This window comes from Varanus komodoensis, unplaced genomic scaffold (assembly GCF_004798865.1).
Source record: "Varanus komodoensis strain SLA01 unplaced genomic scaffold, ASM479886v1 scaffold9, whole genome shotgun sequence".
Lineage (NCBI taxonomy): Eukaryota > Metazoa > Chordata > Lepidosauria > Squamata > Varanidae > Varanus > Varanus komodoensis.
In genome coordinates, this window is record NW_025336598.1 from 13,045,899 (window position 1) to 13,070,414 (window position 24,516).

At 42.0% G+C, this 24,516-nt stretch overlaps 1 protein-coding gene across 1 annotated transcript in view; it reads right to left on the minus strand.

The window, feature by feature from the left end:
- Window positions 1–5,450, minus strand: part of PPARGC1A (PPARG coactivator 1 alpha) — a 221,233-nt gene extending 215,783 nt beyond the window's left edge. The window contains exon 1 of the mRNA XM_044417826.1: window positions 5,326–5,450. Within this exon, the coding sequence (XP_044273761.1) occupies window positions 5,326–5,346 (21 nt within the window). The 5' untranslated portion in view covers window positions 5,347–5,450. The remainder of the gene's footprint in view (window positions 1–5,325) is intronic.
- Window positions 5,451–24,516: the final 19,066 nt, after the last annotated feature.

The following is a 24,516-nucleotide window of genomic DNA, read 5'->3' on the forward strand; positions in this document are numbered from 1 at the left end:
TCCCTTCTTCTGCATGCAAGTTCTTTGCATGGGATGCCTCTTCGATACCAAGCCAGGTTTAAGCTTTTGGCACTAGTGTATGCAGCATAAACACTTTTGACCAGGATATGTGGGGGAGCATCTTCTCCCTTATCAGGCTGCCTAGTCACCAAGGTCACCAGAAGGCATACTTCTGGTGGCTCCACGTGGACCTATGGCCCAACAGGAGTCCACCTGGTGGCTCCCTTCCGTGGAACCCCCTTCCTCTGGAGATCAAGGAAGCGCCGACACTGTGTCGTTTTCCACACATCCCAAATTACATTATTTCAACAAGTCTTCCTTGGCTGAACAGCCATGCTTTTTAATGGCATTTCAGTTTTTAAAAAACAAAATGTTTAATATGGTGTTTTATTCTCTTTTACCATTCACTACTCCAGAATCTGTTCAGATGTGGAATAGTATATAAATGTCAGAGATAACTAAAATGCATCAACCGCTTTGGGGGCTGCTGCCCTGAAGGCTCTTTCCTGTCAGATGCAACAGCCGCAGGTGCTTCAGCTGAAATGAGCTGTACTGGAGGACTGCTGGGCAAGGCTGCGCTCCTCTGAGCAGCCACTGGCCTGCTCAAGGCCCTCCTCCTACCCCAAGGAGAGCAGCTGGGCGGGGAAGGGGCTACTGCTGTAAGCAAATGCCTGGAAGGAGGGAGGCACGCAGTTCCCCCACCCCTCACCTTGCTCCCCTCTTCCGCCACTCAGTGTGAGGCTACCAGAAGCTGTTCCACCTTATAAAAGAATGCCCTTGAGGAAAACAATTATGAGAAATGCATTTCAGCTCAACAAAAAATTACTTTGACGTGGAAAATGTCTTATCCAAGTACAGTCCAAATTAATCCCTAAAATTCTAAAGGTTCAAAACTGGTCTACCTGCAAGGTAGATCCAGCTTTTTTTCCAGCTGAATTGTTCAGGTCTGCAAGGATGGAGGTCTGCAGGAGAAGGCAGCCCACCAAGCCGCACTGCAGGATGAGCCTGGCAGAAAGTGGGTTGCTCCAGCCCTGCAAAGCACTGCGAGGTTGTTATACTCCTTTTGCCGGGGAAAGCAGAGAATTTGCATCATGGTTGACCCCATTAGCCCACTGCATAGACAGTGTTTTTATTCTGTCCCCTGGTTAAAAAGACTGTTGGTTTTAATTTAGTGAAGTGTGTGTCTGAGGGGAGTTTATACTGGCAACATGTTTTTGTTGTTGCTCCTTCATCTGGCTTCTTGTGGCAGCTATTTTTAATTAAGTGGTAGAAGGAGTGGAGAGTCAGGGAAGGAATTGCGGATTTTCACCCCCAATGGAAAGACATCATCTGCACGACAGGTCTACCTGTGAAGAAATTATGGAAACATGGATCTAGTTATGAATTTCTTAAAGCTGGATTTATCAAATTGAATAGAACGGGTGTCCAGGCCTCACTGCTACTCAGTCATTGGATCACTGAAAAATGGTAGACATGTTCTCTGACTCTAGCTGTTTATGGACCTTTCCCCACCGATATCTGTAAACCCCTTGGGTGTCATTGTCCACTCATTGCTGGAGTCAGATTTTGCACAAATGCATTCAGATAAAGTTGCCCTTTCGAAAATGTCTCTCCAAATGCATAATTTTATACTTTAGTTTATGGGGACATATTAGTAAAATTTTCCAGCTGGTTATTTTTCAAATTTTTCTTCAACTAAAATTCTAGAAATATTTTAATTATTTAAAGGCCCACAAGTCTGTGGAACCAATGCATCTTGGGAAAAACTGACCTACTACAAAATCTGCAGGTTAGAGTCATAGAAATTTGAATTCATTTGAGCCTATTGCAGATTTTTCTAACTTCCCAGAATGCATCACGAACACAGCCATATTTGCATAGCCCACAAAGCTTAAATTAACAGTTAAAATATCCAGTGGCAAAAGTGCCACAAACTAGATGAAATACAGAGAAGGAAACTGGCACACTTCAGTAAGAAAGGTGCTTAAAGGACATGTGCTACAAATGATCAAGTCTTGATTCTTGTTAGAAATCTAGCTTCTAAAAGCCATAGTGCTCGGTCCAGTGGAAGGACGGCTTCTATGAGATGAAGGATCCACTAATATATCTTAGTACCAAGTACTGTAAAAGGAAAAACAAAAGATCAAAGTACATGTGACATTAAACATGGAATTCACTCTTTGATCTTTTTAAAATAAGGTGGGGGTGGGGACAGGCCCATGATCACAGCGCCTGGGAGGAAACAAGTAATCCTTTGCCCCCGTCACCCTCCTGAGAGTGCCATGGTCCTAATCCTCAGTGAGAGCTGCCTTGTGTCTGCTATTTTGCAAAAAAACAACACAACCCCCCCACCCCACGCACTCTACATCAAAATTTGACACAATCAGTTAATATTTTGGAGTGAGCACCAGAAATGCTTTCTTCTCAACAAAACAGTCCCATTTATAATATATTACTTTATAATAAAAGTAAAATAAAATTATGGAAAGACAACCTGAGACAGACCATTCAGTGAATAACTATACACAAGAAAACACAGACCAGTCTTGTTTGCAAGCAGTACTCTAACCATTCTGCTGTTTTTCCATTCCATTACTAAACAAAAATATGACACTTCAAGAGAGAGGAAATACAACTCTCCAGTTCCTTGTTTATCCATAACTCCATGGTCCTTCTTCTTGTTTCAATTTGCAACAACAGAGAACTTTGCAATTAGCACAAGAGAAGCTAGTGGGGATCTTTGCAGGCATATATAACAGTGTTTCTCAGGAACAGTGTGGCAAAGGAGTGACGAGAAAGGAAGATTTAAAAGAGTATAAATTGTGGAGAAACGAAGGTTCTCCTTATCTGCAACACACACCTTCACAACAGAGTCATCCCAACCTCTTTATTCCCAGATCTATAGGAAAGAAATGCCAACACTTTATGTCTTAACTCCCAGAAAACAGATGCTGGAACACTTTGCAGTTTAGGACTGTCATGCTACAAAGCAGCCATGCCCATTCTATACCTGTAGCCATAAAATACATTTTAGAAATGTAAGCAGAATCGTTGCACTGGTGGCCTGCATGAAGGAAGCCTGGGAATGATTTTGCACAGTTTTTCTTTCTTCTAAATTACAGATACAGTGTTTGCCAGACAGAAATGAATGCATGCTTCCTTTGTAACAGCATATATCTTACAAGAACGTGGTAAAGAGAGATATTTATATAGTGTAAATTTGAAATTTGTAAGCCATATCTTGAGATGTTACATTCAGGTGAGTGGGGGGAGGGGGTTTTCTGAGGTGGTTCTTTCTTTCTTTTTTCTAACTGCATATTAGACCGGAGTAAGAACAAATCCTGATTTGCAGCATGAACAAGTGCAATGTCTAAGTTTCAGACTGGTTCTCTGTTAACATGCAATTACAACACTATTTTTCATAAATAAATTAATTAATAAATATCACTTACCATATGACCCCTGTCCCAGAAAAGAGCAGTGATATTTGAAAGAAGCAATTCAGTTTAATAATATAATCGCATAGAAGTATTGTAAACTTGCATGTAGCACTGATATGCTGACACAGGTATTCTGATATTGTCCCTACTTTCACTGGATAGCTGATGCTAGCATTGCCTTCTGTAGTATTAGCTATTGGCTGGTATGATTTTGTATGAATTCAGATGCATCAGGACAGCCACTTGACCTCTAGAATTCTAGCTGTTTAGGTAAGTGGTTTCTGATGTTCTTGAACAGAACTGGTAGATCTTTGGAAATTATGAAGGGCATTGGTAAGGCTTTGGTTTGCTAATTACATTGGATTCCCAGTTGCCTGACAACTGCAACAACAGAAAGACCTCCTATTATAAATTTGGCAAAATAAACTTGGGGAAAGACCAGGAAGGCTGCTTGTCCTGGACTGACTTCATTCTCAGAGGTACCCAAGCCTGTGTCTGCACATCTCAGTCAATGTTTTTCACCTGGTGGTCGTTAGTGGATCTTTGGAGTCTAGTAAAAGCATGGAGCTGATCCTGCAAACCTAGAGTCTGCCCACCTAGTTATTGAACTCTCCAAACTTTGTTTACATGAAAGTTGAAAACATATTCAATAGCAGCCATTTTGTGTTGATGCACAGAAGAATTTCCTAAGTTGTTACACGAGGCCAAAGCTCAAAAGGTTTGCCTGCCTTGTCTTATGGTGTATGCCTGATGACGTAAACACATCTTAGGCAGGCTGTTCTCATCTTTACTACGGCAATGAAATGATATTAACAAATGGACTCAAAAAAGCAAAGAGCAACCTAACAGGAAGCATATAGTGTGAGCTGTTAAATATCATAAGATGAATTGTAGTTAGTAAAAGCAGGGTTAAATCTGAAATGTAGGATCAGAATGGTATGAAGTTAGGTACATAACTATGAATTTTCATGGCAAATGAACAGTTATTAGAAAAGCAAGCTTTGCTTTGAATTTGAAACCGACATCCATTTTAGAGCTGTACCAAATTATACAGTATACCGAAAATATCCAGATGTAATTTCATTGGTTTAAGGTTTCTATGCATTATCACTTATCAAATATTCATGCTGTATTGACCCACTAGGTAGGATTCAAAGCATCTCCTGTTTAAAACCAAAGACAGAGGAAAAGCTTTGAGGTAGCACTCCTCTCTCTGAAGCGATGGCCTTGGTCTGCTATTAAAAGCAAAATACGTCTTTGCTGCATTCATGAGATATAGCATCATGATCTGTAAAATGCCAGTTATGTTTTGTGAAACCAAAAAGCAGCACTTTAATTTCTTATACATTTGTACTGACATCTGATCAACAAGTGTAACAGCAGGCCCCCATATCTCCATCTCTTCTATAATTCCCTTCCTCTACTCCGCAAGTAGGAATAACAAAGCTAAATGTATGCCTAGGCAAACAGCCTGGAGCTGCTATTCAACCTTTTATTTTAGTAGGGCAGACTCAACAAAAAGAAAGAGAAAACAACATATGTAACTCATGAACCGTTTCTCTGTGCAGAGGAATATCAAACGCCACCTCTCAGAACCTTTATGACTTATAGTATTCCCTGGCCTCTTCCGTGGAAGTTATCACCATATTAGATGTTGCTGAACATATTTGATATGAAAGCATTGTCTGCTTGCTTCCAGTATCTAACAAGTATCTCCCCTAGAGTTGCCAGCAAGGTGCTGATTAATTAACTGAAGTAGTAGAGCTGAATCGTACAACAGCTGTTTGGAGAATTGTCATTAACTTGGTCTCCTTTCCTGTCTATTAACTTAGCTGTAGCGGGAGTGCCAAAGTGCAACTTTGAGGAGAATCTGCCGCAGACCTACCTTGGCTTCACCATACTCCATGCTGAAAGAGCTGGTCAAGGAGTTTTGAAATAAGTCAATGAAACAGATAATAATATAGGAGGTGCAGGGAAAAGAAGCAGCAGTAGCAGCAGCGGCGGCAGTGGCAGAAAATAAACTTCCTAGAAGTCACAGTTGCACTGTCACTTGTCAACGGCAGCTGACAATAGATACTCCTGCAGCCAGAACGTCAAATGGAAATCACATATATCCTGAGCTGATTGAAAAGTTGAGCAAGCTGACAGTCTTTCAGTGGGGCCTCTTTTTACATATGAAGGAAAATGCCATCTTTTACGCCCTGTCATCGGAGAGGCCATGTGTACACCCAGATGCAGGCTGTTCCCACAGTCTAATGACGGCTGGCTGCATATCCTAACCTGTGGCCCTTGGCTGCCTGGCAGAATAAAGGCGATTATACAGAAGAGCATAATCTGTATTAAATGCTGGGCCAAAGGGAGGAAATGTTTCGCAGCCTGCAAGATGGTCATTACAGCCCTCGTTTAGCTAGATTTTCCTTTTCTTCCAGTACCGAAAAAGCAAATGAAACGTACTCTCCATTGCATGCTACAAGAATAAAACCATAGTGCCTTACAATTTATTTTGTGATAGATATCAAAGATAACTTGTTTAAAGGCAAAAGTTGAGCACATGCATACCAGAGGGATCACCTGATAGCCTGGGCAAGCTCTCTCCTTCCATCTGACATGCTCTGCCGTGACAAGTACCAGAGATAGAAAAATGTTAACACCAGCTGCATCTGTAACTGCTGCTGTGTGCAATTTAATCTCATACTATGCATATCCACAGTGGACTTCTTTTATTGTGTCAGAGAATTATGAAAACTGAAAATTACACATGTGATTAAACACCAGCTAATTCACTCCACACACTGAATAAGTAAAAGAAAAAAAGGGGAAAGTATCTGAAAATAACATCAGGTACCGTGTGTAATAAATGGATGCAGTGCTGGCATTGCATTGATATAGACAGAGCATCTGCCTTGTGATAAAATTAAGTCTTGTGACAGAAATAAATCACTGTTGGAAAGGATGTAAACCATTATCCAATAGGATTCTCTTTTCTTTTTATATGACAGGACTTATTGGATTTCCTGATGCTAGACAGCTAAGTGTAACCATGATATGATGATAAATCGGGAAGACTGCATAATTTGAAATTTAACAGCTACTTTTTGGGAAGATGTTGAGATAAAGGGGAAAATACTTTGATTTCGGCGAGTAACTATTAAATTGGGAATCTCCTTTACTTACAATCTGATGCTCTGCTACCGTGTCATATCATCAAACAATGCCAACAAGCAGCAGTGGGTAAAATAGATTTAGGACTAAGATGAATAAGGGAGGTACTTATCTTTCTCCCTCTGCCCCTACTCTCCTTTCCAATATTCCGAGTTTTATCTAAAGAGCACAGCAGAAAGGTTACTGTTGACATAAAACATTCCAGTCTTATTTAATATTCCTTTTAGTTTGGGTACCTTTTAAAAAATGAAAAAGGAGATAAAAATGTGTTTTTGTTACTTTTTTATATTGAGTGAAAAAAATCCATATGATCCATTAAAAAACAACAACACCCCGTATAAATAATAGAACTTCAGTCTGTGCTGTGTTTGATAAATGTGACTCAGAAAACATGATTTCATGTTTTAATGGCTTTCCATTGTTAGAAGTATGCTATTAATTAGTGAATAAATGGATTCATCTATCCAAGATGTTCTTGTTATGGCTTTCTTTTTAACCCCTTTCCACCAAAAGTTCTCAGCCAAAATCAGTGGTAAAATAGAACAGAGATGGCAGTTTAATTTCTTAAAGCAAACAGATGAGGGGAGTTTAAAGGAAGCTCCATTCAACTTTTGCTTTTGATGATGTTGCCCTCAGTCCTTCAAGTCAGCCCCTCGCCTTTATTTTTTAAAATTTGAATGTGGTGTGTGGCTACCAATTTGGCTGGTTTTGGACAAATTTTTGAAGGATGATTCGTGGTCCAAATGGCTGCATGCTACCTCCAGTAACAAAGACAGCATCCACTACACCAATTGCTGTGCAACATAGGCACTCATTTGCTGCTTGTAGGGTTCATGGGCAGGTGGTTGGCCACTGCACGAACAGAATGCTGGACCCCTGCTTGAATCTGACGTGACTCTTCTCACGTTATTCCATTCTTAAGAAAGAGTAAATGCAACACCGAAAAAGAGAACAAAATCACGTGCCATTTTCTGCACGGTGTATGTACGATCAATTGAAAGAGAAATATGCCATATCCCACCATAATGGAGAAGATTAACAAGGTGAGCTGTGTGCCTAATTAGGCTGCTGCTCAGGTGATGGGCTTCCTCAGTGGGCTACCTACCTTCCCTCCTTATGGTTCTCCGGCTTTAAACAAGACTTGGGCATGCCTTTCAAACAAACTCTATAAAGCAGGGCCCTGGCCACCCTGTGCATTCTCAATCTGAACATGAGGGTGGGGAATACCTGCAATTTATACTGCCAGATGCAGTGGTAACCAGACTGGTCTCAGGGGTCTCTTCAAGAAGAGAAGAGCACAACAGCCCTTATGACTGGCAAGAGCTACCAGGTACTTGGCCCTCCTTTGTCTCATCAATAAAATGAGGCTGTCTGCTTTGCGCTTCAAGTCACTCCCCATGCAATCCATGGCTGCACGGAGCTGGAGCCTGAGAACATCCCTGGTGCTTTTCCAAAAAAAAAAGTTTCAAATTTCAAATGCCTGGAGGAGCTCCATCACCAATACTCTCATCTACCAGTTTTCTCCCTCCACGCGCCACATCTTTGCAAACTTCCATGTTGCAGTGGGGGGGGGGGGGGCAAGGGCTCTCTCTCCAATTTTGGCTCTCTGCAGCGAGGGCTTCTGAGGATACTTGGACTCCCCATTGTTGATGGGAATTCCAGAAATGGCAAGCTTAAAAAAAAACCCTTCTGATGACACTCAGCTCTTTTTTGACCTGGTGCTGGATGCTGGATGCTGGATGCTGGATTGGAGTGATATCTGAATGATGTAATGGGCTGAATGGGGCATCAATAAACTGAAACTGAGTCCAGGCAAAATGGAGGTTGTGTGGACTGGGTCAGTGATCTGCCCTGAAAGGGATTCAGTTCCTCCTGAAGGGCCAGGGAAGTTGTTTGGGAGTTCTGGAAAGCAGAACCCAGACTTGTCTTTTTCAAGTAGACTCAGTGGCTGGAAGTGCTTTTGGCCAGCTTCAGTTGCCCTGTCAGCTACGTCAGCCCCTGGCCTGAGATCATATGGTTTCAAACATGGGTAACTGCACTGCTGCAATGGGGTGACCCAGAAGCAACTGCTAGTGCAGAGTGAAACAGCTAGTTTGTTGCCAAGAGCATCATACAGCCAGGTATGGAAGCAGTTGAAAAAGAACCGTGCTGTCTACCAGCAGGCTTCTGATCCAAATTCAAGGTGTGGGTGATGGCATCGAAGCCCTAAATTACTTGGGTTCATGATATTTGATGGTGCACCATTTTCTGCATGCATATGGCCATCAGTAAGGTCTACTAGGGGCCTTCCTTTTTGTCTCCCAGTGACAGTAATAATTTACATAGAGATGCTTTGGTGCCTGCTATGGAATGGCCCCCTGGATCCTAAGCACAACACTGGCTTCATTTTAGCAGAGCTGCAGCAGTCAAGGCCTGGCTGTTTACCCAAGTTTTACCCAAGCTTTGGGGACCATTGCTTGGTTTGACTTGACATTTCATGCTAGACTGTCGGTTTTTCTTGTGGTTTTATGATTTTACATTACATTGTTTTTATTGATTGTATCAGCGAAAGATGAGCAGCAAGGCCAAGCTATTAAAGTTAAACAGAGTAGACTCTTTTGAAAATCTGTTCATAAATCTTACCATTGTAAACTAACGAAGCGATGCGTGCTATGAAGTCACTTCCACTGCCGCGCCTTTCCCCAGCTTGCAATGACATAAGCTGTGCAGAGGGCGAGGGAGTGACGGAAAGGAGGGGCACAAAAGCACTGGATGCTGATCACTTGTAATTACGGTAATCGTCCTCAAAACCTTTAACTGCTATCAAAGCGGGCTGTCTTTGGATGGAGCTAACTCCATGTGACAACACCATAAAAGCTGTTAAGGAAATGTAAGCCACTACAGCTGGATACCAACCCTTAATTAGAGCATAGCGATATCTTCATCTTAACTGGAAAAAAGATCTAATAAATCTAGTAGCCCAAGAAAGGAGAGGATAATCTGTAAAGCTGGACTCTTTAATATAGAGAGAATCCATCCTGAAGACACAAGGCAGAAGCAGAGAAGGGAGACAGCCATAAAAGTATGATTTGAACAACTGTGGGAAACTGTCTGTATGGGGAAAACAAACGAATGCACTCAATGGCCTGCAAAGATTTATACAGAATTTGCTGGAACATGGTTAGTTACTAATATTAGAGGTGCTAGATCTCAAGGCTAAGTGTACACCCAGAAAGTAGCTTCATAAACTAGCATGAAGCAGCCAGTTTAAGCAAGAGTCATCTAATATTTATGAATTCACATAATTTGGTGTATTACATAATTTTGACATGAACAATAATTGGAGTAAAATTAAAAGCACTGAGTTTGTTTAGTGCCCACTGAGCTGGTTCCAAACTGGAGGGGGAAAAATGCTCTGCTCACTGTTGCATTCCTAAATCAAAGACTGCCTGGATACCTTTCTTTATACTGCCAGAAGTATGAGTTCAGCACAGAGCTTGGGTTCAGTGGCAAAAGCCTTAAAAAAAATATCTGGGGTACTAGTCCAACCCTCTGGGTTCCCCATGCTCCTTTGCCTTGAATCCACCCCACTTTTCCCAACTCCAGTCATTTGCTGCTTTCCTAGTTCCTTAGATTTTTCTTCAATCTAAAAGGCTGTAATACTTCTCTGAGGGCATAGTTACCAGTTGGGTGATTTAGGCTAAAATATGCTGGGGGTGCTTCCTCTTCTTTTTCTTACTGCATTTTTGACCCTTCACCCTTTGCCTTCAGCCCCATGCACCACTGAATATGACCTCCAAAGGATTATCTGAAATGGGATTCAACCCTCTGGGGGAAAGCTGTTCACCACCTGAGTAGAAAGGGTCAAAACTTGTAGGTTTTCATGCAAATGCCTTCCCTGTTGCTTGAGCATGCAAAGCACAAGACCCACTTGGTGCACTAAGGCATGTGTGGAATATGAGCTGGGGAGAGTTAGGTTCAAATACTCACTTCAACATGATGTTTACCACATTGTCCTGGACTGACCTTACATGTCTGTTAAAATGACCCATTAGGAAATCCCATGAAAGATGTTCTGAGCTCCCCTACAAAGCCCCACAGGTTTCTCCACATGCTCCAAGGAAACCTGGGGAGGCCCTTCCCCAAAGGTGCCTCTGCCTGGGCATCATAAGCCGGTGGTCACAAGACACAGGGCTTCCCTGTCTACGGAATTCCTCTCCGAAGGCAGCTTGTCAGCCTGGCTTGCTTGCAATTATTTATAGGCTGATGAAGATCTTTTTATTTACACAGGCCTTCGGGGAACAAAATGATTGGCAAGGAAGCAGCTTACAGACTAACATACTGTTTGCTGGTGTGTTCAGTTGGTTTTAACTGGTTTTCTTTGTTTTGATACACATAAACTCCCAGGAGAAGTTGCAATAAAGAAATGCATTTATCCAGAAGTGAGGCTTTTCCATTTCTTAGCTTTGGCAACTGGGGATAACTGCAACCAACTCCCAGAATTATGGATTAAGAAACAGAGGATGACCTCACAGTTCATCCTAGTATGTGATGATGTGATGTGATGTGATGCTTAACTGTGATGCTTCTGACACAAATAAAGAAAGAAACATCCTAGTGGGGGCTTTTCTTCTCTTTACTGTTTTCTTTTTCTGTCAAACACGAAAGGGAAGTTTCTCCTAAGATGTTAGGCTCTGGTAACCTAGAGAAAGATTGTCTAATGCAAATGTTAGGAAAATTTAGTGTAGACCCCCAAATATTGTTCAGGTGTCACTGGACTATGCCTGTGCAGAGGCAGTTTTTCCTATGCATGCCAACCCCAGTGTCCCCACATTTCGCAGCCCTGCTACATCATGAAGGAAGGCCTGAAAGGAGGTTCCACACATATTTGGCTCAGCATGCTTAGAATCTTCCCCATGATCAAGAACATGTCTTGTGGTGGAGAGGCACACATGGCCTATGTCCTTTTTAATCTCTCTCCACAGATACAAGTTAATACTGTTAAAAAGAGGGCTCACTGAAAAGTTTTGCTTGAATGAAGTTCCAGGGATGACATTTTGTTCCCTTATTTTAATTATAATCTTCTCCCTCTCAAAAATGTCAGTCTTTTCTCAAGCTGGTGATGAACAACAGTTGGAGCGGATGGCACGATGATACCATGACTACTTGGGGGAAACTGAGAATTGAAGGGCAAAGCATCTGGAAGGCACCTGACTGGGCAAGGCATTGCTTCCTCTAGTGCATATCCTCAGAGCAAGTAATTGAACCATATGTAAAAGGGTTTTTGACTAGAAATTATAAGGAAAGGGGGTTAAAAGATGTCAACCCCCCTGGCTCTATGGTACCCCCTTCTACCCTCATAAAAGTAGAAATGATTGCCCATCTTCTGTTATAATGAAAAAATGTGGCTTTGGCAAACCTGGAGTAGTACTTCTATCAAAACCAATGTTGTTCACTTGTCAGGTTGATCTGAACAAGCAAAGATCACATAAATGTATCCGCTGTCTGTTTTTGTTCTTCATTTTTAAGGCTAAAACAATAAACTTTTAGTGATTGATTGAAGAATTATGTATTTGCGGTTTCAAATGTCCATTTAAAAGAGAAAGAAGCTAAGAGGAAATGGGCTGCTCACAAGACTTGAAAGAGGGCTGCTCACAAGACTTTTGCCATAGGTTCACGTCCATCAGTCTGTTTTGCCAAGCAGATAATTCACCTGGCCTGTGTACAAGCCTCCTGAATGAATGTTAGCTTGGCACAAGAAAAGACAGGTCCTTCCTGCCAGCCTTCCCCAAGTCAACAGTCACCTACAGGGCATGTTGTCCTCCTCAATTAGAGCCAAGTCACAGGATGCAGCTCCTATCCAGGTCACAGGAAGCAGATCCTATCAGTGATAGGATGGTCTTCCACTTAGACTGCGCTGGGAATCGCCTTTCAGTGTGACACGTCATGCATAAACCTTTGAGAAATCTTCCAGCAACTAGAAAAGCAGCATAGCAGGAAAATGAATGGGTTAGTATATGTGCTTTTGATTGGCCAGAATCATTTTTGTGGTAGGATGTGTGTTAACATAGAAGATTGTAACTTTACACCAAGGACTGACCAGGGAGAATGCAAACCAGGATAAAGTACAAGCCACTTGATCATCTGGCAGGTAGCTCAGTCCATTTTTGAATCCCTGTGCATTCAGACATGTTTATGGTGCTGAATAAGGGTTTACCCCTTCTGACCCCCTTCTGTAACATGCATGGCAGGGAGGTATAACATGGTCCACTTCATGGTGGGAATAGTTCTATCTGTATGGCATTTGGCCAGTGCAGAATTTACTAGCAACTGCAAGTTTCTCCATGAACAGGATGGAAAGAGCTGGAGATAAAAAGAATCCAATGTGAGAGGAAGCAAAACTGACAGATTTGTCTTTCTCTGACACTAGCTTGGTCAGGAGACCAAGTTAACCAGCTTTAGATGAGGTGGTGGGAACCTCCTGGCCTGCTGAGTGCTGCTCTCTGCAGTGGGCCAATTGACAAGAAGTAGAGGATGAAGAGGACTCTCCTCTCTCATGTTCCAGGCTCTCCTTCAGTGCCAGGTTATTCACTTTAGAAGGTCCTTTGTCCTGATAACAGCTGGACTCTGATCTTGTTTGTGTGGCTCCTTAGCTTTGCTCCCAGTTTCTCTGCCTGTCAATCACCTTCTCTATATCCCTGCCACTCTGCCAGCCTTTCTATCTGCTTGCCAGCACTTCTGCCTGCCTGAATCCCTCTAATGTAAGGCCTTCTCAGCACAGACATTGGCAATTGCCACTGACCCTCCTGTGAACCTGCCTCAGGAGTCCAGACCCAATTCTGCTGTGATTCATATTTTTGCACCAATAGGTACATTCTGTGGACTGAAGGAAGACCAAGAAGTACGAACATATAGTGCAGCTGTATTTGATTTCTATTGTGCCATTTGAAGCAGTGCTAAATGTTTGCCCATTTCATTTATTAGGATGAAAGTCATACTTTGGTGAACAGTTAAAATATTTCCCCAGACCATAAGAATGGTCACTTTATTTGCTGAGGGCTCACAATTGCCCAATTCTGCAGCTGCTTTTTGCTCCATTTATTTGCTGGGGAGCTTCTTGGAAATAGACATTTAGGTGCTCCTAACCAATCAGGGACCAACTATTAAATGTATTGATGTTCCATTAAGTAGCAAATCAGATTTGATATGTGATAGCATCACACAGCCAATGAAGAGAGAAGATAATGATGCCTGAATGAGACATTCTCTTTTGTTCCCTTTCAAAACAACCCATCCAAAGGGGGCATATTTCATAACTCCTCCAACATTTTGCCTTCAGACATGCCACCGTCACAGGCTCTAGCCTTGAATTATCACCAAGGACCAGATATGGAGAAAGATGTACAGAAATTCAGAATAAGTTAGGAAATTATATACTGTGGGTGGAGGAAAAGGGCCAAATTCCTGGTATCAACCCCACAGTCAGGAACCTGTAAGCAGCTATTGTCAGAATCCTTATGGATGCCTCCATTCTCAACTCACCCAAGGAGTCAAACATCTCTACCTCAACTCTGCTGGGACCATTCCAGGCAAGAGGCCACACAGAACCGCTGCAGCACTCGCTTTTACTCCAGGCTTTGTGCTTTTAAGAAGTCACAGTCCTTAGGGCAGGGGCTTGAGCTAAGAGGAAAAAATTTGGCAGGAGAGACTTATAGAGGGGTCAGCCAATCTCCAAGTTTCAAAGGCATTTGAGTGGGTGCGGGCTTAGGACAAGTCAGAACATTCCCATTTTGTCTTAGTCTTAGTGCTGATATAAATATTAGAATCCAAAATTCAATTAGTGGCCAACGCACTTAGTCTTAAGTTGTAGCTCTTTCAGGTTAAGAAAGATTTGATTTAATTTAATTTAATTAAAACATTTATATGCCGTCCTTTGCAGCAGCCTCAGGATGGCTTACAGAAAGATATTAAATGAAACTTCATGAGCAGAGAAGATGCCAAGATACTAAGCTTGAGTATAGCCTTCCTTGTGTTCCTGACTAATGGAAGGAAAATTAGATTTCTGGAATATGGATCAGGTTGATTCCTAGATCCCACAGTAGGCCTGTCTTCCACAGCTCTATTTTCATTTCAGAGTTGTATCTCAAAATAATCCCATTTGTTTCAGAGTGCACCATTTAGTCTGTATAATTCACTCAAAGAAAAAAGTATGGAAAAGTTGACTAAACAAAAACAAAATCTGGCATATTCTCAGTTCTAATTGTGTCAATATTTCTTATTTCCAAAAAGAAAAAAAAATCTTAGCCTACATTTCAAATCCTACAAACACAGAACAAAACAGTTGTGATATTCATTTGGCAAGTTTTCTATATAAAGTAAGAGACAAATGAAAGAATGGTATATATACCTCTTAACTTTTCTCCATTACATTGGGATTCTTTGCACAATACAAATTCATAAGTCCATTCTTCGCTTCAAAAGAATTGTTTCATGTTTATCTTGCTGCAAGTACTGGGACAGCCTCCAACTGAATGCTAACTTTTTCTGAATTCTTAAGATTACAAGAGCCTTACCAGGGGAAAGAAGGCATGTTTTACCCTCCATTTTGATGGGTGAACAGTTTTAACTTTTTTCAGTAATTTCAAAATAGAAGCAAGTGTAAAAATTAACAATTACTAGGCATGTAGCAATTTATATAGATGGTCTCTACAGCATTAATGGAACTTCTGCTTCAGAATCACCTCCATAAGCAGGCCTGATGTAGTGGGCAAATGCCATGAGCCTGATGCAGCCTCACTTTTAAATTTTACTGGGGGTGGGGGTTATCCAGTATTGTAAAGAGAAGAGTTTGGCCAGGCCATCACAGTTGCCAATTTTGCTCTTATTCCCAGTGCTTCTAGGTGCCACCCTGATGTACTGAATGTCCATGGCTGCCTCCTGAACACCTTGCCTCGCAGCGCTGGGTTGAGGGAATTTTCAGCGCCAAAGCTCATCTCCTTTGCTGTCTACTGCTCATCTACTTTCCCATCCACTCTCTCTGCTAAGCTTTCGCTAGATAGTTAGGGAAGGCATTTTATGCAGCACCCCGTCAAATCTGCTGCTGGCCCTGTCCATAAGCAAAGAAGGTGATCCTGACATTTATTGCAAGAGATCTGATACACTGAGAAATAGCCAGACATGAACCAAGAACTCCGCTCCAAATCCGCTCCAACTAAATAATAACTTCTGCTACCACATTATGGCACTTTTTAATATAAAATCAGCCATCAACCAGCCAAGGTGCTATACCAGGGTATTTGTAGGTAGTGCTAGTTTTGGTTGGGAGTGAATATACCAGAAACTGGAACATGGCAATCACAGCAATCAGAACAAAACGTCTTTTAAAATGGTCTGGTTAGTCTAATAATAGTCTTACTGCCTTGCAGTCAAATAAAAGCCAGCCAACACTAAACTGCATCAAACCCAGAGCAGACCTGTTTGAAGAGCAAGCCAATCGAGTGTGGTGGTTAGAGTATGGGCCTAGGACTTGAGAGATCAAGGTTCAAAAGACTGCTCAGCCATGAAGTTCACTGGATGATCATGGGTCACTCAGCCTCACCTACCTCACAAGGTTGTTCTAATGATAACATAGGGAGTCAGAGGGCCATGCAAGTTGTCCTGGATTCCTTACAAGAGGAGGAAAGATGGGATTGGAATAGAATCATCATAATTCTGCAAGTCTAGAAACACACTCCATTCAGTTGGGCTCAATTTGTACTAGGTACAATTGACAATACATCTTCAGTTTGGTTCTTACTCTAAGCAGAAAGCATTAGTTTAAAAAAAAATACTGTTTGTTCAGTGGAACAGTAAATAGAACATTATAAGGCATACAGGGTATAATCAACTAGCAAAGAAGATATAGGTGTGCAAGTTTCATTTCCAATAATTGCTTCAATATTTTTCAGGGCAAATTTTATTTAAAACCTCATTGAATGCACCTGGCAGCTGAGCTGCTGCTTCAGATGTAGTACTGACGTTTTACACGGCAGGGTATAAAAGCAACCACCATCTTGCCCATGCTGGCATTCAAGTGTAGTTACCCTTCAGAAATACAAAAGATCCTGCTCCTATTTAGCTTTACAGAGGAGTCCAGGTTTTGACTGACAGTCTCTAATCACTGGAAGGGCAGCAAACAAAGACAGAGGTACAGAATTCCCTGCAATTTATTTGCAACATCTATAGGTGTTTGAGATTGTGTTGTTGTGCAATTATTTGTTAACTGAAGATGTCATTATTCTGTTACTGCTGTAGAAAAATAGTGACCTTTCCAAGCCAGGATAAAAACATGTGAGTTCTTTTCCTGTAGTTTATATATCTTAACTCTTGGGTCATTTTTAGAGCCACTTTCTTCCTTACTCTCCCACCATCTATCTTTCCATTGTTATAAAAGGCTATTTTATTTAATAACAAAAAGACCTTCACATAACTTTCTAGTATCAATTATTATAGTGACACATGCATTCCCGTGTGAAATGTTTTCTGCAATGTATCTTGCAGGCTTAAAAAAAAAAAAGCACAAGAGACAAAGTACAGTTAACCTTTACGCTGTCCATTTTACAAGGGTATCTAACAAGCAAACAAAATTAATTGATGACCTGACCGTAGAAAAAAGGAAAAAGAAAGCCTAAGTAGAAAGATTGTGATAGTCAGATAGTCAGACATTAAGGAAGTACTATTAACATTTTTAATGACAAGTATAAGAAAACCAAGCCAGGAAAAGAAATTAACCAGGAGAGTATGAAAATATGGTGGCGGGGGCAGTCCGCTTTGTGTAATCTGAGCAAATAGTGCACAATAACTTATAAAGTACAAACTGATTGACAGTAAAATTATATATTTCTAAATCAAAATAAATGAACACCTAATGAAGTGAAGGGAAAAATACAGAAACACCCTCTTTAAACAAGTGCACTGTTTGTCACTGAAATAAACATTTATCTCTGTACTTTCATATCATCTGGCCTGCAGTATTTCAGGAGTGTACAATACTTCTAATTCAAAGACTATTTAACTTAAGATAATAGAGAATGCTTAGATTAAAGAACAATGGGGAGGTACACCACAATTTGGTCAAGAATATGAAAGGAAACTTTCATCGTCACATGTTTAATGTCTGCACAAAGTAAACCAAGAGTGAGCAGTTTTTCCCCCGACTTTCCAAGACTGCCTGAGAAATAAGCTAAATGGAACTCCCTTTATCTGGCCAGGAAGTGGGTTGGGGTAGAAGGAAACCCTGACGTTTCAGGACTGGCCCAGGAGTGGAAAGATGTGTCAGGCTTTACGAATGGCTCACAATGCTTTTTCCTATTTTTTAGCCACATGGAAGCATGCTTCTGCGGAATTATCATGAAGGTTGTTGGTAAGCCAGTCAACAGCTTAATTGCACTGTCCCAAGCAGTGAGACAATAAAACAAAGTGGTCATGCTGCATTGTAGAATGAAGGTCAGTTCAGAAACAGAAGTGAAAAGAGACTGGAAATGAGGTAGATAGGAAGAGTTTCTTATTCTTGGATCAGTGGAGAGCAAATGCATTTTACAAACGACAACCTTTACAAAACTGACAAACATGGTAATCTAACTGTGTAAACATTGTGGAGAAAGGGAACTATGTCACTTGCAACTAATAATGTCATAAGAATGATCCAATGGTGACCTATTTGATATATTTCACTTTTTAGTTAAGGCAGAAATTTAAGGACACTTACAATTACAATGCCACAATTACGGCAGGGCTCCTCAAATGTTTTGGATTGCTGGGCACTTTTGGAATCATGAGGGAGTGTACAAATTGCTGTCATGGAATGCCTTGCCTATTCATAAAATGGCTACCATGGAGGGCATAGCCTGACACAAAAGACCAATTCCCCCAAAATAACTTTCCCTAGAACCGAAGTATAATGCAGATCTGAGGCCAGACAACTGAGCTTCAAAACACAAAAGCACCCTTTTGACCCCACCCCCATCCCCAAATGGAACTGAAGGGCAGCACTTTGCTGCGCAGGAAGTCAGATCCACCATTAAAAAACAATGTTAACTTTTAAAAACATTTTTAAAAATCAGGAGCATCAGGGAGCCTGGAAGTCATACAAGAGATCCCTGTGGGACAGATACACACACACAATCAATAAATAGGGAATAGGTAGAGCAGAGTCTGGCAACTGGTATCAAAGGCTAGTTTTAGGCTCATCACTCAAGAAATCCTGGAGATGCCTGCAGAAGGATGCAGGGGCTTGGTGATGGTGGGGCTGCCAAACTGGAGAAGCAGCCCCTCTGATGTTCTGCAAGCTCTGGACCTGGCACTTGATGATTCTGTCTATGTTCCAGGCTCTTCCAATTACATTCTCAAGACCGCTTTCTACACAACATTCATGGAGTAAAGTACATGCTTCTTGGGAGATCACATTTTCTCAGTGACAAGAAAAACGAATACTGTGGTTTTCCTGCTGAGAAATTACAGCATTGTCAACAGAAGTACTATCTTGAGAAAAGACACCCCAGGGCCAAACTAGATTATACATGGGACACGAGAGAAAAGAATGGTCTCCAAAGGGAGTTGTTTTCAAATTGGTAAGCAGCATAAGCAGCTGTGACCAGGAGTGGAAAAGCCTTGGGAAGGAAGAATGGTTTAACCCCTTTTCTTCCTGCCATTATTCTGTCAAAACTATACACACATACACACTGGCTGGGTTCACATGACACACAAGCCCATCCTGCAAATAAGCTGCACAGCATAGGTTGTTCTTGAAACAACCCTCCATGTCCCAACAGACAATCAGGCTAATCATGGTTTGGCACCCCTTCTCTTCTTTTTCCTTCAGTTCCCCCCAAGTATCATAAAGAATAATGTTGTGCCTTGCTTGAGATGGAAAAATGTGACCCACCCCTGTTACAGGACAATGGAGTTTTGACAGTTTTCAAAGCTCCGCCTTCCTTTTAAACTGAGATTTTAAGAGGGCTAATCAGGGGTTTTTAACACCAAGACATATGTACACATATGTATATATTTCCTTCAAAAAAAAACCTGGCAATTCACATCAAAAAGCTCATTTCAAATGACCCACTGAGTTCTGGCAGCTATAAGAACTTAAAGTGTCAAAACCTACAATTCCTATAAAAGGGGTAGCTTGCACATTTCCAACTTCCTGAGCACCTAGGGTCTTGAAAAGGTGTGGAAAAGGTGCCAGATACTGAGAAAAATCAGGTCCAGACAAAAATATTAGAGGATCTTGCCACAAAGGTGGTCTTCTACTGGCTGCCCTCTATCACAAACAGCAGCTTTCCTCTCCTTTGACAGTTCTCCAACTGACAGCTATCAGGGAAAGCAAAGAAAAAGCAACCAGCAACCTCTCTGGGTCAAATCTATGGTTGGTGCTTGTTGCTTGTTGCACTTTGACAGCAGACACCTTCCTTCCAGGACATTACTCAGGCAAGTTGTCCCATTTTGGACCTATACAGCACCTCTGCACTTGTAAATATCTGCAAAAAGTACAAAAAGGAACAAGCCAGTGACTGCATTTCCAATGCGCTACTTGGCCATTTTGGAGGGGTTGTGACACCAATCAATTATGAAGCCCCCAAGTTTAAAAAGCAGTTAAAAAGTTGCTTTCTTGCCCATGAAAGAAATGTACAGGCTATTTCTTTGGGGGCGGTGGGTGGGAACTAACATGAATAATAGTAGTGTGCTTCACCTGCTACACTCACTGAATCATCCCTGTGAAACACCCCAATTCCTTGGCCATCTTTCATCTAGTTAGGGTTACTTCCAAGCTTTCAATTACAACTAGAGATAAACAATGATGTACAAATGGGAAAAACTGAAAATTAATCAAGAAAAGAAAGATGAGCTACTTTAAGATCAGGGAATACGGAGTCAGCCTGTCTTGGATGGGGTTGCACTCTCCTCGGAAACTCAAATTTGCAGTTTGGGACTGTGCCAGGACCCAGCCTTCAACATGGACATCCAGGTTTCCATGGTAGTCAGCAGTTCATTGCTAGTGCACCATCTGTGCCCATTCCCAGAGATAATCAAATCTGTCCCCAGGTACACCTGACTTAGTGGCTTTAACAATGAAAGAACTGCTGGGTTCAGCCTGAGTGGGTCTGCCTCCCTGGGAGGAACTAGGAAGTAGTTAAGAGCAACAGCCCCTGCTTCTGTCCTGAGGAGAAAGAAAGGCCCCAGGCCGAGAGAGCTTTGCACAGAAGCCTTTGTTTAAATAAAACCAGAAATTTATTTGGAAGCAGAGTCTGTTTGAAACTGTGGGGAGCAGTCCACCCAGTCTGAAACAGTTGCATCCCATCTGGACTACTGAAATGTGCTCTGTGCATGGCTGGCTTTGAGAAATGTCCAGATTTCAGTTCTTCCAGAATGTGGCAACCAGGCTGTTGACCAGAGCTAGCTAAAGAGAGCATGCAGCTCCTTTGGTACAATGGCTTCACTGGCTACCAACCTGTTTCTGTGCATAACACAACACAATGGTTATGACCTGTTTGAAAAACTGCATGCTTCCTTGTAGATCTGCCCAGGTTTGAAAACACTCAGGAGGTCCTTCTCCCTGGCTCGCCACCGTCAGAGGTGCTTTTGGCAGGAACACAAGGGAGTCTTCTCAGTGGCTGCTCCTGGTCCCTGTGCCTGCCAAGGGAGGTCAGTCTCATCTTTGCTGTCCTTCCACATGTAGACAAAGGTTTGTTTTTGTTTTTATTCAAACAGGCCTTTGAATTTCAGGTTTTTGCTGAACTAAGTTTCAACTTGTGGGTGCTAAGTGTATTATTATTATTATTATTATTATTATTATTATTATTATTATTATTATTTGATATGTTCATCTGTCTGTCTTGTTGCTATACATCCCAATAGCCAAAGTCCTCTGCGTTAAAATCCTCTGCAATTAAAAGCGTAAAATACATCATAATAAAATATAAAAATCTAACACATTAAAACTATAGTATAAGATAGAAGTAAAGATTAAATTGAACCTAGTAGAAATGCAAATATTTAAAACACAATAAAAGATTTAAAACAACAGAAATTGAAAGGCCAAAATGCCTGGAAAAATAAGCAAGTCTTCTCTTGGCACTGTAAAGAGCACAACTTAGGCACCTACCAAACAACTCAGAGAACTGATTTGCAGTTATGGTTTAATTATAATTTTGCATTTTAGCTTGTATCATATTGTTCTTGGCTGCTTTGAATACTAATTTGTAGTGTAAATGCAGGATAAACATTAGAGGAATGGATTAAATACTTTAACTAGCCTCAGAGAGACACATATAGATAAGGATCAACAGGCATGGGAAGAAAAATGCACCCTTCTCTTCAGTACATTGTAGGCAGAGCCTGCATTAGGACCACAAGACGAAATTGGGGGAAAGAACTTCAGCTGCAGTTATTGAAAGGGCTCTGGCCAAGGATTTTCCAACCCTGCGACAGGAGATCCTGTTAGGTGGAAATTCCAGGACTGAACTGGACACCTTAGGCATGCAAAGCATGGCTTGCCACCTTGGCAAGTGCAGTGGGAGGTAGAAACAGGAGGAAGGCCACCATCACGCTTTTGAAGTGCTTCTTTTCATCCCTCCTGACCAAGCATCCCTCCTGACCTCAAGCAGACAAACATCAGTAAAAGTTTATAGCTTTGCAGTGTATATTTCTCAAGGAAACTAAAGCAAAGTCTACCTTTTAGAACAATGCCTGCCTTTTTAAAGACAGTTATGTATGGTGTCTCATGTATAATTTATTCCCGAGGTTAGTGGTTGATAAAGGAACAGTGGGCAAGCTGCCAAGTTAGCATCTGAACTGTGGTTATGAGTAATAACAAAGGTTATAATTTACATTCATATTCTGTTTTTAAGTTAATGAGTTATCCAGCAATAAACCTAGCACTTGGCTTTGGCAACATATGCTTCCCTTGATACTGTTCTTGGGTTTTCTTTTGAATCTTGCCTTCCATATTCAGGTTTCATCATGGCTGCCTTCATAAATGCCATGCAAGAAGGAGCATGAATCTGAGATTGTTCAACAGCGGAAGCAGACATTGGCCAGATGCACACAAAATTGTTACCCATCGTGCTAAATCATCATATTTAAGAATGGGTGCCATGAAGCCATGGGGAGCCCCACAGATGATCAGGCTCATCTTGGTCGCTTTGCTCCCTCCCCACATCTCCTTGCCTCTCATCCCTCCTGGTGGAATCTCAGGGACACCATGGAAAGAAAAGGGGCTCCCGTCTTTGGCAGCTGCAATCATGAGTTCAGCTCACAGCATTTGTCAGTCTTTACTGCCCAAACAGGAAGCATTTCCTGAAGCACAGCAGAGAATATGGGGGGCATCCTCACCTCCTGCTCCAGAAGATCCACTCTCAGGCATAAGAAGAGGGGGCACAGTCAGTTGGGTAGTGCTGCAAAAAGGGGCACCTGTGCTCTTTCAGGCAGGGCAGGGATGCTTCTGTCTCTGCACATCCTGCCTAGTCGATGCTGATCTCCCCTTCCATACGCCAGCTGGAGAGAAAGCTGCTCAAACAGGAGTGGGAAGGGGGCAGGGATAAGTCAGGAGCCGAACATCCCTGCCTAGCCCGGGTTCTCTCTTTCCTGCTCCTGCCTGAGCAGCTTTCTGTCAAGCAGGAGCAGGGAAGGCTGCTGGGACAGGCAGAGATGCTCCCTTCTCAATCATGCCAGAGAGGAAGCTTTCAGGTGTGAAGGGGGCAGTCAGCTGTGCAATGCTGCCAGGAGCCATGTCGCTGCCAGCCGTGCTCTCTGGCTAGCAGTCTCAGTTCAGCAAGAGAGCAAGGGCTGCTCTTGCCAAGCTGTTCTCTTGTTCTGGGGATTTTCTTGCAAGGGTTGTGTTGCCTGTGCTTGGAGGACACAGCAAACAATCCTAAACCCTTAAAAAACTTGTTTAGGGAAGAGACTGTTGTTGCTTATCATGGTTCTCAACCACAAAAAATTCACAATACATACCCGTCTGCATTTGGGCAACTAGACCAACAACTGTTGATAACAGTCCAGGGTTGCTCCTTGTGTTATGTGAACCCCATCATGCTCTGATTAATATTGTCCTCAGCTTATAGAATCATAGAATGGTAGGGTCCAACCCGCCGCTCAGTGTAGAACACTTAAGTTAAACCATCCCTCTTGGAGGACTGTCCCATTGCATCTTGAGTGCCTCTAGTGTGGAAGAGCACATAACCTCCCTAGGCAATTGGTTCCCTTGTTGTACTGCTCAGGAAACTTTTCCTGATATCCAGTCAGAATCTGGTTTCCTGTAACTGGAGTCCATTCCATGTCCTGCACTCTGGGATGATTGAGAAGCGATCCTGTCCTTCCTCTTTGTGAAAGCCTTTCAAGTACCCGCAGAGTGCTATCACATCTCCTCTCAGTCTTCTTGAAGCTAATCATGTGCAATTCTTTCCACCTCTTTTCACATGGCTTTGCTTCCAGTCCCTGGGTCATCCTTGTTGCCCTCCTTTGAGCCCTTTCCAGATTGTCTGCAAGTTTCTTAAGCTGTGGTGCCAGAACTAGACACACTACTCCAGATGAGGCCTAACCAGTGCTGAGTAAAGGAGAACTAGCACTTCATAGGATTTGGAAATGATACTTCTGTTAATACAGCCTACGATAGCATTTGCCCTGTTTGTAGCCACAACACATAGTGGACTCCTATTCAGCTTGTGATCTACAATTCCAAGATCCTTCTCACTTGCCGTAAAGTTGAGCCAAATATTCCTCATCTTTTAATGCTGCATTTGTTTTCTTTTTCCTAGGTGCAGAACTTGGCATTTGTCCCTATTGAATGTCATTCTTTTGCTTTCAGCCCAGCACTCCAACCTATCAAGATCACCTTGAATCTTGTTTCTGTCTTCCAGGGTATTAGCTAGTCCATGACATGTGCTGCAGAAAAAAT